General features: G+C 42.1%; 1 protein-coding gene across 3 annotated transcripts in view; it reads right to left on the reverse strand.

Annotated features, from left to right (window-relative positions):
* The window catches only part of LOC308081485 (tyrosine-protein kinase SYK-like), a 50,569-nt gene extending 34,083 nt beyond the window's left edge, over nt 1-16,486 (reverse strand). The window contains exons 1-5 of one of the 3 annotated variants that reach the window (XM_080457860.1): nt 15,106-16,486; nt 10,518-10,662; nt 6,644-6,775; nt 5,729-5,883; nt 5,324-5,366 (exon numbers count right to left, since the gene is read on the reverse strand). In XM_080457860.1, coding sequence (XP_080313986.1) covers nt 5,324-5,366; nt 5,729-5,883; nt 6,644-6,775; nt 10,518-10,650 — 463 coding nt within the window. In that variant the 5' untranslated portion in view covers nt 10,651-10,662; nt 15,106-16,486. Of the gene's footprint in view, nt 1-5,323; nt 5,367-5,728; nt 5,884-6,643; nt 6,776-10,517; nt 10,689-15,105 lie in introns of those variants that run through there. The other 2 variants (XM_080457861.1, XM_080457862.1) reach the window with 2 other exon arrangements.
* Between the last annotated feature and the right edge of the window lie 238 nt (nt 16,487-16,724).

Raw genomic sequence — 16,724 nt, forward strand, 5'->3', positions numbered from 1 at the left:
TCACAGCATACGTAGTAAGGGGACACACTTAATAACCTACTCAGCAGCTCCATTTCAGTGACAATGAACCTAGTGAGGAGAGTAGATGAAATCAGTCTGAACAGTGAGCAGCAACCAGCCTATGGGACATTGAAAACTGAACCTGTGAAGATAAGGTTAAAAGACAATGCCCAGCCGTATGCAGTATATACAGCACGCCGAGTACCCCTCCCAATGCTCCAGAAAGTGAAGGAAGAGCTACAAAGAATGGAGAGTAATGGCATCATTGAGCCTGTGACACAGCCTACTGAGTGGTGTGCACCCATGGTGCCTGTCTTGAAGAAGCTCACAGGCAAAGCCTGCATCTGTGTTGACCTAAAAAGACTGAATGAGTCAGTCAAAAGAGAGCAGTACATCCTGCCTACTGTGAATGAGATAACAGCCAAGCTAAGTGGTGCAACTGTCTTTTCCTCACTTGATGCTGCCAGTGGATTTTGGCAAATTCCACTGCACCCAGATAGCTGTAGGCTCACCACCTTTATTACCCCATTTGGCAGATACATTTTCAAACGCTTGCCATTTGGAATTACCAGTGCTCCAGAGATATTCCAGAGGAAGATGATGGAGACACTACAGGGGCTGGAAGGAGTGGAGCACTTCATGGACGACATCCTGGTCTATGGGACCACTATGGAACATGACGGTCGCCTCAACAAAGTGATGCACCGCATACAGTCGGCTGGTCTTAAGCTGAATACGGAGAAGTGCTCCTTCCGGCAGACACAACTGCGGTTCCTAGGTCATCTCATTGACCAGTCAGGGGTCCGACCTGATCCAGAAAAGGTCACAGCCATTCGCCAGATGCCACCACCAGGAAATGTCACAGAGTTGAAGAGAATTCTGGGCATGGTGAATTTCCTGGGGAGATACATTCCCAACCTCTCAACAGTGGGGCAGCCGCTCCATGAGTTGTTGAAGAGTAAGAATGACTGGACTTGGTGTCACGCACAACAGACAGCCTTTGAAAAGATAAAAGAGCTGTTGACAACTGCACCAGTTTTAGCTTATTATGATGTCACAAGACCCACTGCAGTGTCGGCTGATGCCAGCAGTTATGGACTGGGGGGTGTGCTACTGCAACTCCACGGACAGCAGTGGAAACCTGTGGCATATTGCTCCAGACGACTCTCAGATGCTGAAACATGCTATGCCCAGATAGAAAAGCAGTGTCTGGCCGGGGTGTGGGCATGTGAGAAGTTTGACAGGTGCCTAAACGGCCTGGAACAGTTCAGGTTAGAGACAGACCACAAGCCACTAGTGCCTCTCATTAACAGTCAGAGCTTAGAAAATGTCCCTGTCAGATGTCAGCGTCTTCTCATGAGGCTCATGAGATTCAGCCCAGTGGCAGAGTATGCACCAGGAAAGACTCTTGTTGTAGCAGATACACTGTCACGCAGCCCACTGACATGCAGTAAGGGTGAGATAGATACACACAGTGATGTAGCCTGCTATGTAGCCACAGTAGTGGAAGGGATCCCAGCATCACTAAGTAAAATTTACCGCATCAGGAAGGTCACTGAAACTGATAAGGAGTTACAGTTAGTCAGTAAGCTCATCAGGTCAGGTTGGCCCGAACACACTAGTAGCATCCCTGTAGATGCCAGGGAGTACATTAAAGTGAGGTCGGAGCTCTCAGAAGAAAATGGCCTAGTCATAAGAGGGTGCAGGATTGTAGTGCCAAAGTCAATGAGAGGCGAAATCCTAGAGAAACTACACCAGGGGCATCAAGGCCTGATTAAATGTAGAGAGAGAGACAAATCATCAGTATGGTGGCCAGGGCTGTCTAAGGAGTTAAAGAACACAGTGATGTCATGCCAGGTGTGTCGTGAACTGAAGAGGACTCAACAAAAAGAACCTCTTATCTCCACACCACTGCCTGACCGCCCTTGGCAGAGAATCGCACTGGACTTGTGCGAGCACAAACACCAAAACTATCTGGTGATATCCGACTACTATTCCAGATTCCTAGAAATACTGCACCCGTCCTCAACCACCAGCGCACACGTTATTCAGAAACTGAAAACTGTGTTTGCCAGATTCGGAATTGTGGAGGAAGCCGTGACTGACAACGGTCCCCAATTCTCAAGTGCAGAGTTCAAGAAACTAGAAAAGGAGCTAGATTTCAGACATATCACATCTAGTCCACATCATCCTCAGGGCAACGGACATGCAGAAAGAGCCGTACAGGCAGCTAAGAAAATCCTCAAGCAGGACGATCCGCTGTTAGCCCTGATGGTCTACAGATCCACTCCTTGTTCCACCACAGGCTTCAGCCCAGCTGAGCTGTTAATGGGGAGAAAGATCAGGACAACGGTCCCCACCTTGGAGAAAAATCTCATGCCTAAATGGCCCAGCAAGAAAGCAGTGAGAGAGAACGATGAGAGACAGAAAGCAGTGCAGGCTCACTACTTCAACGCCGTCATGGAGCCAGATCCCTGCCTGCTCTTCGTCCAGGAGAAACAGTCTTCTCCAAACTAGATCATGAAAAGACGTGGTCTACACCAGCGGTGGTCTCAGGAGAGGCTGCCACACAGAGATCCTACATCATCACCACCCAGGAAGGTGCAGTGCTGCGGCGGAACCGTCGTCATCTCCTGGCAACACCGGTTTCCCACCACACTCCACCGACTTCTACTGAGGGAGCAGAGATGGATGTACAGTCTGCAGTGACCGACTCACCAGAGACTGTCCCTGTAAACCAGACTGTGACCACACCCAGCACACCTCTGCCTGGACAGACCATGACCAGGTCTGGCAGGGTGTGTAAACCAGTTGACAGGCTTGACCTGTGAATGAGTAAACTCATTATGGCCTTTTGGGGGGAGGGTGACGGGGAAAAAAAACGGAGAACATTTTTTTTTATGTATTTAAAAAAAAAAGAGAAAAAAGGAACAGAAAATGTGTTGTGACCATATGTTGAGTGCTTGAGATATGCACATTGTTTAGCACTTTTGTGATTGCACCTTTTGACAGCTAAGAGCAGTTATTGAATTGCATATTGTTCATTTTGAGTAATGTTGTTTCTCTGCAATGTTGATAATAGACAGTGGTATTTAGTTTATTGCTATTGCCAAAATTTCCTCTGCTAAGGATTTGTTTATTGGCTACTTACATTGTTTTATTCCCTGAAAAATCCCTGTCATACAGTATACGGTAGCAAATGCGCCTGCGGCCCAGAGCAGGCATTACGGTAAATGCAAGGCGCCAAGCCGAAAGGAAGTCAGCCTTGGCTATTACATGTAAACAGACGCAGAGACAGAGACGTATGCTATTTTGTATCACCAACCTTAATGTGAATAAACACGTTCATTGGATTTAAGGAGGACTCCATCCATCTTTACACTGTCCATCTCTGTCTGTTTGTCTCTGTTTCTGCATCTGTTTCTGGTCCAATTTTCTGTGCCTTTGTCCTCAGTCTGTTTCTTATTACCCGATCTGTCCTGTCTGACCCAGTTCTCTGTCCCTTCAACCCTGCCATGTTCACACTGTTCTGGGAATAAGTTATGTTATTCTGTTTATGTCCAGTTACAGTATGGCTATCAATCAAAAAGAAAGCCAATGCATCCTGTTATGATAATGTGATGAAGAAACGTGCCTTAAATTCATTGTTTATGTGTTTAACTGTCTTGTTGCAGTTCCATAATTTCCAGTAAAATGAACAAACTCAAAACACACTGATATGGACTCATTCCTTCTCTCTACATCAAGCTATAGAGTATTATAGCATGATACAAGTGCTAATGACCATTAAAGAATGTTTCCACTTTACTTAAAGGTCACTACGTTGTGCTATAGGGTATTATAGTATGATACAAGTGCTAATAACCATTAAAGAATGTTTCCACTTTACTTAAAGGTCACTCTGTCGTGCTATAGGGTATTAAAGTATGATACAATGTCTAATAACGCATGAATATGTGGCCACTTTACTTAAAGGTCTCAAAGTCATGTTATAGCATATTATTGATGTTTATAAGACATTATTCCATTTAATAAACATTTGGTTATAATGCGTTATGACACATTGCAGCACTTCTCTATGAGCCTTTACAACTGACTAAGTTAGGGTAGTTATAATGTGCTGTTCCACTGAGCATAATAATGCATTATGACCAGCAGTTATAATACGTTATAAATGTGGTTATAAGTCGTTATACATGATTATAAACATTTATAACAAGCATTATAATGCCTTATAAGGGCATTATAATGCATTATAAATGAGCTTATAAAGCATTATAGAGGTGACCTTCATAGAAAGTGTTACCCAAAAGGACTCCGGACACCTAACATTCGGGGCAAGCGGGTAAGCACCTTATATTTTGCATTTGTACATGTTTGGAGAAATACGGCCTTTACTGGTGACATTCCTGGGCAAACTGGGGGGGTGGAGCTAAGACTCTCGTAGATATAAAAATGTTAAAATCTATAAAATCATCTACAATAGTCTTGAACAAAGGCTAACGGCGAAGATGAATCTGACACATAGTTTCAGTGTTAAAACAGATAAAATAATTGCAGTCTATGGTTATATGGGCTGTGGCAATATTTTGACAAATAATAGCTCACAGCAACGTATTGAATTTTTTTAATTTATTTTTTTAATGTGTGCACTGAACTTTGAACTAGTTCATGTAGAAAGTGAACACTGCCAACACTGCCATTCAGTCCATTTTTATTACTGTCCAGACTCTGTCTCTCCTGTCCAGCCCAGTTTAGTTGTAGTGTAGTGTAGTTTAGTGACCCTCCAGACCCCTTCTCCTTAGTCCCTTGAAATGGTCTACCTTCTCCAGACCCCTTCTCTCTCGTCACTTACCCTGGTCTTCCTCCTCTGATTCCCGGCCACCCTCTGTGTGTCTTGTGGTAAATCTGGGACCCGTCCTTTTTTTCCTGATTCCTTTCCATCTCTGTTAATTCATCACAACCTATCCTCTGTTCATTGTCCATCATGTTCACTTGTGTCTAGTTGGTGTCATCCTGTGTACTGCACTGTTCTCTTTGTTCCTTACCAGTTTGTTTTGACTCTATAGCCTTCTGTTGAGTATTCCTTAGATTCTGTTCTGCTAGTTCTGGTGGTTTTGATCTTGTGCCTGTTTTTGGATTTTGCCGGCCCCTTAATGGAATGTTTTCTGACTCAAGATCAGATGTGTTCTGTCTCCGATCTTTTTACCTTTGGTTCCAACTCTCCTGACTCGCACCTGACAGGTTCCCTAGCTTCAGTGTCCTTTAAAGTGTATTAAATGTATATTAATGAAGCCCAGGCCTGTCAGCTGGTACATCTCACCTGTCTCGTCTGCTGTGGTGTCTCTGGTCTCTTCATATTCTCCCTGGAAGTAGAAGTCAGACATTATTAATCTATGTCCTCCCAGTGTGTAAAAAAGTAACACCTCCAACCAAAAGTTAATGATAATTCCAGACATGAAATGTACAGTAATAGTTTAAATATGAACGCTAGACCCTAACGAGAACAACAGACACATGTCTAAGTGCTGTGTGTGTGTGTGTGTGTGTGTGAGTGTGAGTGTGAGTGTGAGTGTGAGTGTGAGTGTGAGTGTGTGTGTGTGTGTGTGTGTGTGTGTGTGTGTGTGTGTGTGTGTGTCCTATGTTCGGTACACTTTTTTATGAATTACTCGTGCTAGTTCTGCACAGTGTTGCCGTCACTAAATCTTCCAGAATGGTAGAAACCTACCAGGACTGACTCCAGATGTTTAAAGGTGGGCCGGTCCTCTGGTTTGTCCTTCCAGCATTCCAGCATGATGTTGTAGATCTCCAGAGGACATCTCTGCAGCAACTTCATGTGGTTGCCTTCCTTCACTGCACATAGCACTTCTTCATTGTTCATCCCTGGTGAGAGGAACACATTAAAAGGTAGGGTAAGTGATAATTTTTGGTATTTTGTTTTTAGGGTTAGCATTGCTACAGAGCGTTTATTCGGTCACAGGGGTCTCTCCAGCTCTTTAGTAAACAGAATATAGTACATTTTCAGGTATTTGACATTTAAGCCAATCAGGAGAGAGCTCTGAAAATGCATGTTCTGTTTAATAAAGAGCTGGAGAGACATGGGAGACTCCTTTTACTGAACAAACACTCTATGAGTACTACCAGAATATAGAGCTATTTAACACTTATTTTAACAAAAGTAAATCACTTACCCTACCTTTAATTATTGATTAGGTTGTGTTATAATTGATGTAACTTAATAAAACTCCTGGGCTTGGGTGGGACCAGATATTGACACTACTTGTCCTGGGTGAGAAATCTGAGAAACCGTTTATTTGAAGTGAATTTGTGGTGGATTTCTGTACAGTGGATAGAACCTGGATGAACAGGGGGCAGAGTGAAGAGTGAACAGATGTGGAATCAAAAGCAGGACTTAGAGCTCTTAAAAAAGAAAAAGAAAGAAAATCTTATTTCTATATTTTACAATTGAATAAACAATGCTTGAAATGGAACTTGACACAGTGAAAAACATAGCAACATTATGTACACATTGACAATGTCACTGATTTTTAAATGTAGTCTTTCTGTGATGAGTTCACTATTATGAGCACAATAATGTTTCAGCTTTGTGCTGATGAGATATTGTAGTGAGTGTGTTTCTGACCTGGGTATGGTATGCATCCATAGCTGATGATCTCAGTCAGCAGGATGCCAAAGGACCACACATCAGATGTAATGCTGAAGGAGCCGTACATGATGGCCTCGGGTGCTGTCCACTTGATGGGAAACTTAGTTCCTGTTTATGTAGAGGAAATGGGTCACATCAATAACAATATTGCATGTAATAATATTGCCTCACAGTATCAATACATCATATCTGATATCACATGTGGTGGTGGTAACATTCAATTTGAAACCACAAACTGCTAATTAGGATATACACCATGGATGAGATTCTGGATGAGAAAAGATTCCAGATTACTGTCTGTCTGTCTGTCTGTCTGTCTGTCTGTCTACCTGCCTGTGTGTGTGTAAGTTCTGACGCTGCCCATTCTGTCTCTTTCTTGATCTTAGAGCCATAAGCTGTACATTTTATTACAGTGTATTCAGCTGTATCAGAATCTCTCTCACACACACACACACACACACACACACACACACACACACACACACACACACACACACACACACACACACACACACACACACACACACACACACACAATGCTGTGACAAAACAAATCTATATCGTATCGTAAGTATTGACGAGAGCTTGTGACTAATAAATAACTACATTGGCTCCATTGGAACACACTTTATTTTGTGGACATACAAGGTTTCCACCAAACAGCGACAATTATGCAAGAGAGAAAAGACAAAGATTACTGAGAAGGAAAAAAAAGACTAAATAAAGTAATAAATATAGCTGCAAGCAGCGATAATACGGGGCCAGTGATTGCAGAGAGAAGAAAGAAAGAAGCAATGATAAGTAATATGCACAATAAGCCAAAGAAGCATAGAAGACTGAACTTGAGAGAAAAAGGAACATGCAATTAACAAATGAGCATTTTAAACCCTCACTAACCCTAACCTCAGTAAAACCATGCCTACCCCTAACCTCAAGAAATACTCCGTGTAAACCAACGAATGCCAAATCATGATCGCATCAACACATCGTCGGGGACAGGGATCAAACCAGTGACCTCTGGACTCATAGGCTGCCTTTCTTCTCATTGAGCTAGAGATTTGATAGTCCTGGTAGTGTCTGTTGATATATATAAGACTTTCCGTCCCTGACAGACCAGGCCTTTGTTTTGCTAACTACTCTTGATCACTGGTTCCCTAACCATCTACCGATAGAGAAATTGTATGTCTCCTCGGAACAGAAACCAGTGAAAGTAGCAGATCTACAAGCTCACAAAATGTTGCTATCTGAAAGGTTGTGAGATTGTAGATTGGCTATTTTCAAGATGAAGTATTTCATACATTGAAAAAAACATGCTCTCAAATAAGCATTTCAGGTTATATTTAACAATTGCGCATGCATTAATTGACACATTCATGTTGTGTGAAATGTATGAGGTTGTAAGGCAGGCGCTTTAGCGAGAAGCCATCGGACCGACAGACCTGAACCGGCGAAAAAGGAGATCAAACAGAAATACAGTTTCACGCAAATAGCTGAAAAATGTAAGTGTTTTTCAAACTGCTCAAAATTGCGGACAATCTAAGGGCGGAGCTTACTGATCAAAGCGATAGATGTGTTCCTCATGAGTCAAGGCACAAGTGTAAGCAAGTTTCAAGACTTTCGGCCAAACGAGGCATGACTTTTGCCTGTTTAAAGTTTGCATGTTCAAAAAATTGCTATAGCGCCCCCCTTTGGCCAATTGGAGTGAGATTGGTTTCAGTGATATTTGGAATGACCCTCTACATTACTGCAACGTTTCAAAGAAATGTGAGTCTGCATGTGTGTGTTAGGGGCAAATGAATAATTTTCATAAAACTGCAATAGTTAAAATCTATCTCCTCCTGGGATCTTTGAGTAATCTGCACAAAACTCTTTACACATGAACTTTGGACCTCTGCCGACAAAGCGTTAGTAGCGGATTTTCCATAAGTGAAAGAATGCAGAAGTTATGAGCCAATGTATGTTTTTCATATAATTAAAAATGGTTGGAGATCTAAAGGTCAGAGGTCAAAAGTCAGAGGGTGAAAGTTGTTCAGCATGAGGAGACGCATATGTGTATCCAAGTTTCATGGCTGTAGGTCAAACAGGGCATGAGTTGTACCTGTTCAAAGTTGGCATTTTCAATTGAGTGCTATAGCGCAACCTTTTGATGAATGATCGTGAGAATTATTTCTTGATAGTTTTTCATGACCATCTACCATATGGCCGAGTTTCGTAAAAAGCGGCAGAATCGGAAGAATAATGCAAATCTTAAAACAGGGCCTGCTGCCATGCTGGCAGGCTGGCCCCGTAATAAATGAAATGCATTAAAGGTAGGGTAAGTGATATTTTTTGGTTAAAACAAAAAGTATTTTGTTTAAAGGTTAAAATACTATATTCTGATAGTAATCATTGCTATAGAGTGTTTTTTCAGTAACAGATGTCTCCCTGTCTCTCCAGCTCTTTAATAAACAGAAAATACATTTTTCGGTAGGTGTCAAAATCTCAGCCAATCAGGAGAAAGTACCCATTTTTAAGCTTAATTTGTATAGTGTTCCAGTTCCAATTTTGTCTGCTCATTTCTTAGTGTCATCACTTCCAATTTCACTTGTTTAATCTGTATCCTGATTGAGTTCTCTGTCCTGGTTGGATAAAATTGGAAATGAAACTGAAACTGAAACGAAAATGCATTTTCTGTTTTATAAAGAGCTGGAGAGACAAGGAGACTCCTAATACTGAACAAACACTCTATAGCAATGAGTACTATCAGAATATAGAGCTATTTAACACTTATCTTAACCAAAGCAAATCACTTACCCTACCTTTAAGCTAGGGATAACGTATGGGGAGGTGGTCATTATTGAAGATTAAAGCCTGACAGGGTGATTATGCACCGATGCGATAGCGGAGGTGGATAATCACCCTGAAGGGCTTTAAATTTCAATAATGACCACCTCCCCATACATTATCCCGCTTATTACACTGCTACTTAATAAATAAATTAATAAATTGACCCAAAAGTAACAACAAAACAAAGTATTTCCTTGCTTACAGCAATGAAAGTATTTCATAAGTATTGTGCTGGGCGGACAAGGTCGACTCGGGAAACAAATGACAGTAATCCATAAGGTAACGGGAAGACTCGCCCCCAAAACACACTCGCCCCCATTTTATATACCGCCGGATTTCCCTATAATACCGCCTTATTTGCCCCGGGGCAACTATGTTTTGGGGCGAGTGTTTTGGTATTTTTGCGTTGTTTCACCACGATAAACAAGGACGTGTAGTCGTGGATCAAATAGAATCACTTTTCGGTTATTGCATCGTCTATTTCTAACTTCAAATGTTTTCAAAAACATTCTTGAGAGCAACGTTTAGTTGTTAATGACATTGTGCGTGTATTTACATGGCTGTCATATTGGATAAAGCATAAAACCAAGCAGCGCAGGACCGCAGGTTGACATGAGCAGGTGCTCTGAGTCTTTGATTAGACAGCAGTCATTATCATCGGTCATTATCAAGAAATAATGACCAATCAGAATGAAGCATTCAACCAAGCCGTGTAATAAAGAGGTATAAACCCTTTTGTTGTGTTCATTTGCTGTATAGTATTAGTTTCCCTTACAATGCATGTATTTCTGCATGAATGAAATCTAAAGAGGTTTTGTTAGCCTAGCTGTCTCCTCCATTACCAGAACTTAAAAACACCATGGAGGAATATGTTTACACACAAGCTATGCAGGGGGAGACTCTATGTAGGTTTTCTGCCACTACACAGACAAGCATGAGGACAGAATACTAGGCATTGTTAGAAAGTTGCTGTAAAAGCTGTAGAAATACATGAATGCCCAGTGTGGGTCAATAGTGATCTCACCTTCCTCGACCATGTACTCAATGATTCTGGTGAGTTGAAAGACAGAGATTTTGCAGACTAAAGTATTGCTGACCAGAATATTTTCAGCTCTCAGGTTTGTGTGGATACAGTTTCTCTGCTCCATGTAGGCCATACCCTCAGCAATCTATAGGAGAAAATATGGGTTATTTTCAACAGCTTATTGGTTATTATCAACAGCTTGTAGAAAAAGATGAACTCGGACTCAGAGGATAAAAGTTGATGAGTAGTTGCGTAGTTTTATTTAGCTTCCATCATTGTTACAGTCAAGGAAGGAGACAGTTAGGTCAAAAATGGAGATGTTGTCCGTTGGTCGAATCGTGGAGGATCTCCCGGCTGTCTGTCTGGCGACCAGCAGCTGGTAGCCTGCTCATATACCGTTTAGATCTAATCTAATAACCTGCATAATACAATAGTATGCATACATGGATACAATAGCCTATGGAATGATCTCGTGGATGTTGCACATGCCTAGTCACATGTAGAATAGTCACATGTAGAATAGGGACACACACATTATGTTCTATGTAACATGTAGCTTGTAAAATATCCTATATTCCCCCCTTTGTGGCACCCTAGTGTCACAACGAAACGGGGGAGCGTACCTAAACACAATACAACGATATGATCAGGACCAATAACAATGATAATAACAAAACAAGTATATGATAATCATCAATCACATAGACATATATAGAGCCTATGTAAACGGACTCCACACCGCCGTCAGGTCCCCCTCAAGAAGGAAAGACAAGCAGAAAGATTAGGCACACACAACAGAGGCCAAATGCATACAGGGTGAATGCTCACATTCAATGCATGTAGCCCCTCTTCGTTGTTAACACATCAAATACAGCCATACAGTTTAACTATACCAACTGGGCTGTAGTACAGTGCTTGTCAAATAAAATACACAATCGGCAATCACCTTAACCCACTACAGCCATCAAGAAATGGCCGATCTACAAGCTTCTCCAAGGCCACTTAAGCAAAAACGGGCCAAGGAAGGACGTTCCACCAGGTGGAAAACAGTCATATCTTTTTACATGTTACACAGCATTACGGGCTGTAAATAGCCAATATGATTACCTCAATTGTGTTTCAATTTGAAAGCGCTGCACAAACACATACAAATCACAATAGTAGAATCACAATAGTAGAAATACGAGGCACAATATCACAACAAGGCATATAGGTGTTGTAATTAGTGTGGCCAAGGCCTATACACTTAACGTAAACAAGTGGTGTAATAAATGTGATTAATCCATATATATATCAAAAGAATCCCTATCACCCATGTCAACCTTGTCGTCATCATAATCTAGAATGCGTGTGGCCTCACTGTCTACCTCGCCAAGACGCACGGGTGGAGACAGGACGATGTGCTGCCCAACTGCCGCCCCCATTACACGTTTAACCATGGTCTGAAGCAGTGGGACCACACAGCATATCAATAACAAAAACAAAAATAACACCAGGCCTAGGATAAATCCGACCCTGACCAAGCTCGCCCTCCAAGAAGATGACAGAAGCCATCCCAACCAACTGGTATCCTCACCACCCTTAGTGTGACTGACATGTTCGTCTCTAAGTGTTTTCAACAGTTCAAGAGCCCCCGTGATGTTCCCCCCTTCTCCGGTGTGGATATCATTTAGAGGTTCTGTTGTTATATCATTTAGAGGTTCTGTTGTTATATCATTCCGTCCCCCCTTCTGTGACGACAGTCACAGATGAGCTAAGAACAGAATCTGCATGTAGGGTTGTAAAAATGGAAAACGAAGCCACATCCAAGGGTTGTGGAAGGGTAGGAGTCCGATGCCTCCAAGGTGGGAGACTACTTTCAATCATATGGTGAGCAGAGAGATAGTTGTTCATATCTATCCTCATGGCAGCCCCCTGTGGTCCAATGATCCTTGGTCTTCTTTCCATCCATAAGCTGCAAGTGAGTGAGTTTTCGAACTGCCTCAATATCTTGCTCACGCAATGATTTTTCCTTCGCCCTAACACTCTCGATATGGTGTGCCAAGTTGTCAGTGTACACGTTGCGAGTCATGGACTGTAGTCCAACAATTTCATCCAATTTACATCTGACCTGTCTAGGTAGTCCCTGCTGAATTTTCTCCCTTAATATGGCCTCTTCCATCTGATTGTCCTCCGGATTCTTCCCAACGATATCCCGCCATTGTTGATATGATCTGGCCACGTACGCGCGGGGGTTCTCATTGTCCCCCAAGGAATTGATTATGATACTATTCGGATGCATGTTAGTTTGATACATCTCCTGCAATACCTGGCCCAAACGCCCTCTGTATGCCGAAAAGAATTCCGCATCGAAAACAGCTGTATTGACATAATGTCCGAGGCCGGCCCTGTCAAAGACACGAGCCAAAGAAGATCGCCCGATTTGGGCCATAAGCAGGCGTTTGAAGTCTGCCATAGCTGGATTAATTCCAGTAAAAAGTTCATCCAATTTCGAAAGCCAAGCATGAGCACCCTCTGTAATAGAAGGCAACTTGGAGGTCCACGAATCCAGCTCTGATTGGGCGACTGGCTTGTAGTTTAATTCATTCCCGCGTATAATCACTGGAAGAGAAAGAGAAGGACCAAGTACAGAATAGTGCCCGGAAGGAGCAGATTCCGAATTCTGCTTAGACCGCAACGGATAACGTTGGCCCATTTCCCCTTCTAGCTGGTCTTTGTCTGTTTGAAGTTCCTTTTCCTGTATCTCAACCATGCTTAACTCGTTCAACAGGGTTTTTTCCAGGTCCCCATTTTTCTCGTGTTCTTCTACTGAGTCTAAATCCTGTATGATCTGGCGTTTCATGCTGCTTACGTTACGTAAGTCTCGAGTTAATTTTTCCAAATCACTTGGAATATCTTTATAGCTTCTCGGGGTGGCGTTGACTGATGAAGTGCCTGGTTTAGTACCTGGTTTGCCTGGTTTCTGAGACCAGTCTGCCTCCTCATCGTCGCAACAGTCTGGCACAGTACTCACCTGTTTAGATGAAGCTTTAGAGCGTGTAAGTTTTCCACGCTGTTCAGCTTTTGCTAAAATATCTTTGATCTGGGAATCATAGCCTCCGACCCTATGATCCTCCTGTCGGTACCTCTCAGGAGTACCACCGGTTCCAGGCCTGTCTGGTAATGTTTCCAAAACCGTCTTGGCCCTGCCCTTCTCAAGGACTTTATTATGATCATCTCTTGTCTCATAATTACCCTCTGCAGTAAGAACAGGATAAATGCCAGTATTCTTATTATACGGAGGAGGAAACAGTGAGAAGGCTGTTGCAGTCAACTCCTTTTCGCCAGGACGCGGTCTGTCCTGGGTTTTCAATTTTGCCTCAGCAGTTTTCTGAAAGGCTTTAATCGCAATAATCTCCTGTGTACGTTTTTTTACACGTTTCTTGCCGGTCTGGTTCATTTTATAAGTGTCAATCAAAATTTTTAAAGTTTTAATGACATCGAGGTCGAACGTTCCCTCGATCGGCCATGGCTGAAGTAACTGGGGCCAACGTTTATTCCATTTCTCAGAAAATTTACCAATATCTGAGATATGTTCATATCTTGATTGGACTTGCTCAACCGGCGTCGTTTGACTCATTATTGAATCTGGCGGAGATCCACTTCTGAATGACACGCTTAAGATGTGTGTGTGTGTTCCCTAGAAACTCAGTATTAGACTGCTGACCTATCACAGGACCCGAAAATGCCGACCTATATACACTGCCTAGCAGAAACTAAACTACCTAAACTTGCCTAAGTCTTCACTCCCCACGACTGGCTTTTTAAACACCCGACAATTCCTGTTCTGGGCTGTTGTACTCAACTCAAACACAGTAACAGAAACTGAAGGTATACCATTGAACCTCAGGTATTGACCCTTGGCAAGGATATGTGTCCCGGAGGAATTTCACGCAGGAAACCTCACTTGGCCATGGTTGTTGGAGCAAAAATAACAAACAGCGTACTGTCTCTCCCGGTCAGTTTCAAAGTCCTGCAACTTTTAGTCATGCAATCAAACAGGGTCACACTCACACAGCGTCAAAGAGGATCTCGATTATAAATGTAAGCTGATAAAGATTTTTCTTTAAATACACAAAGGTACTGAACTCTATTACGTTACAAAGATTTATTAAGTTACTTCACTTATTGATAACTAAAATGCAAAGATAAGAAATTTATTAAGTTGCTTCATTTATGAAGTTACTAGAAGATGGCAGAAATATAGTGTTTCCAAAAGCATACTATAGGCTGCTTCTTCCCCTCTTTTTTTTTTTTTTTTTTTAGATAATTTATGTATTTATTATTATTATTATTATTATTATTAATTATTAATTGATGTACTGAGTAATTAATCAAGCAATGAACAATGTGATCAAATAAACAAACAATGAAGTAATCTGCCACTCAGGAAGACAATGAAACAGTGTTTCACTGGTCAATACATTAGGTCAAATGAATGCAGCCGAAACACCCCTCCCCGCTGGATAAAATGAGTGAGATACTGCTGAGAACCTGTTAATCTGCCCGATAGTTAATGACGTGTGTGTGAGGGCGTGTATAATCTTACACGAAAGTGCAGTAGACAGCAGGCAGTCAGCTGTATCCAGACGTCAGTCAGCTGTATTTAGACGTCAGCCAAGGGGGGGTGCGACCTCCAAGTGGGCTGTCCCTGAACCAGGTCTGCTTCCGAACCTATGAGAGCTCAGACACAGCGCAAAATAATGAGGTTATAATGAGATCAGCCTCACATGTCGTCATTCTAAAGTAACTCAATAAGAGAGAGAGAGCAGGGTGGGATGTCAGTGAATGAAAGCCGTTATATCCGATTCAGCATCCACAATGTCAGTGAATCATACACAAAGCATAAAATGTTTCCCTAAAGTCATGTTTGTTCTCTGTGTTGGGAAAATCATGCAGTCATTAAAGATCTGCGAGATTCCCAAGACAGCAGATCTACAAGTCTGCAAAATCCCTCAAAAATAGCAGATGTACAAGTTAATGAGGCTGCACATCCACTATTCCCGAGTTACACAAAGCGTGTATTGTCTCTCCGCTCCCGTTCTCCCCTCCTCTTTTGGAGCAATAGGGAGAGACGGAGATACGAGGTTACAATAACGGACACACGGGTCTAGTAATCCCTTCACAAAAGTAATCTATACTCTATGTGCTGCACGTATGTGAATGCAGCCCTTGTTTTAGGTCGGAACACACTGCAATCATTGTTATTATTATTATAAATAGACCCGCTATCAGGGTACATCATTGACAATATCACTAAAACTTTTATATTCAATTTGAAACACACAAAACACATCACTCACAGAAAGCACGGCCGGCGCATTCTATTCCACATTTCCAAACTATGATATCATTTAATATCAACCAGTACTTTAGTCATTAGAACCAAGAATAACAGGCGTCCCTATTAACACTATACAGGCTCAAAGACTTGTCAGCATTCTCAGCATGTAATTACTAATTACTTATTAGTGATTTGGGACCGAAACTACAGCATTTTCTGCTAAAATGTCATGACCTAATTTAATTAAAACCCAAACAACAGCCCCTTTGTGCTGACATGCGAGTGCTCCTCTTCACTTCAAGTGCTGAATTATCAGAAGTATTTATTTCTCTGTCTTTTTATGTTGAAGTTGTCCAAACAGCAGTACTTATTTCACTCTTTCTTTTTATTTTTAAGTTGTCCAAACAGCAGTACCAGAGTACAGCATAAGAAGTATAGTGCACTTACTTCATGCATTTATCATCATGTACATGTATTCTTAAATTTGTCAGACTGCTCAGTTCAATTTATCCCTCCGTTACCCAAGTTCACAGTTCTAGGTGCGTTTAAATTGCAACGACAAAAATTTAAGCAGACCTTGCCTCGGGGGTGACAGTACTCGCAGCGCGGGCTGCAGGGTGATCAATCCCTGTCGTCTGTTGCTGCCGGCACGTGTGGCTGCGGTCTGCTCTTCCGTCCAGATGTCATCAGCGTGTGTTTGTCCCGTCGTCGCAAAAAGTGTCGATCGCTGGTTCGCCAAGATATGGGTTATTTTCAACAGCTTATTGGTTATTATCAACAGCTTGTAGAAAAAGATGAACTCGGACTCAGAGGATAAAAGTTGATGAGTAGTTGCGTAGTTTTATTTAGCTTCCATCATTGTTACAGTCAAGGAAGGAGACAGT

Source organism: Gymnoscopelus braueri, assembly GCF_963280865.1.
Source record: "Gymnoscopelus braueri genome assembly, contig: SCAFFOLD_359, whole genome shotgun sequence".
Lineage (NCBI taxonomy): Eukaryota > Metazoa > Chordata > Actinopteri > Myctophiformes > Myctophidae > Gymnoscopelus > Gymnoscopelus braueri.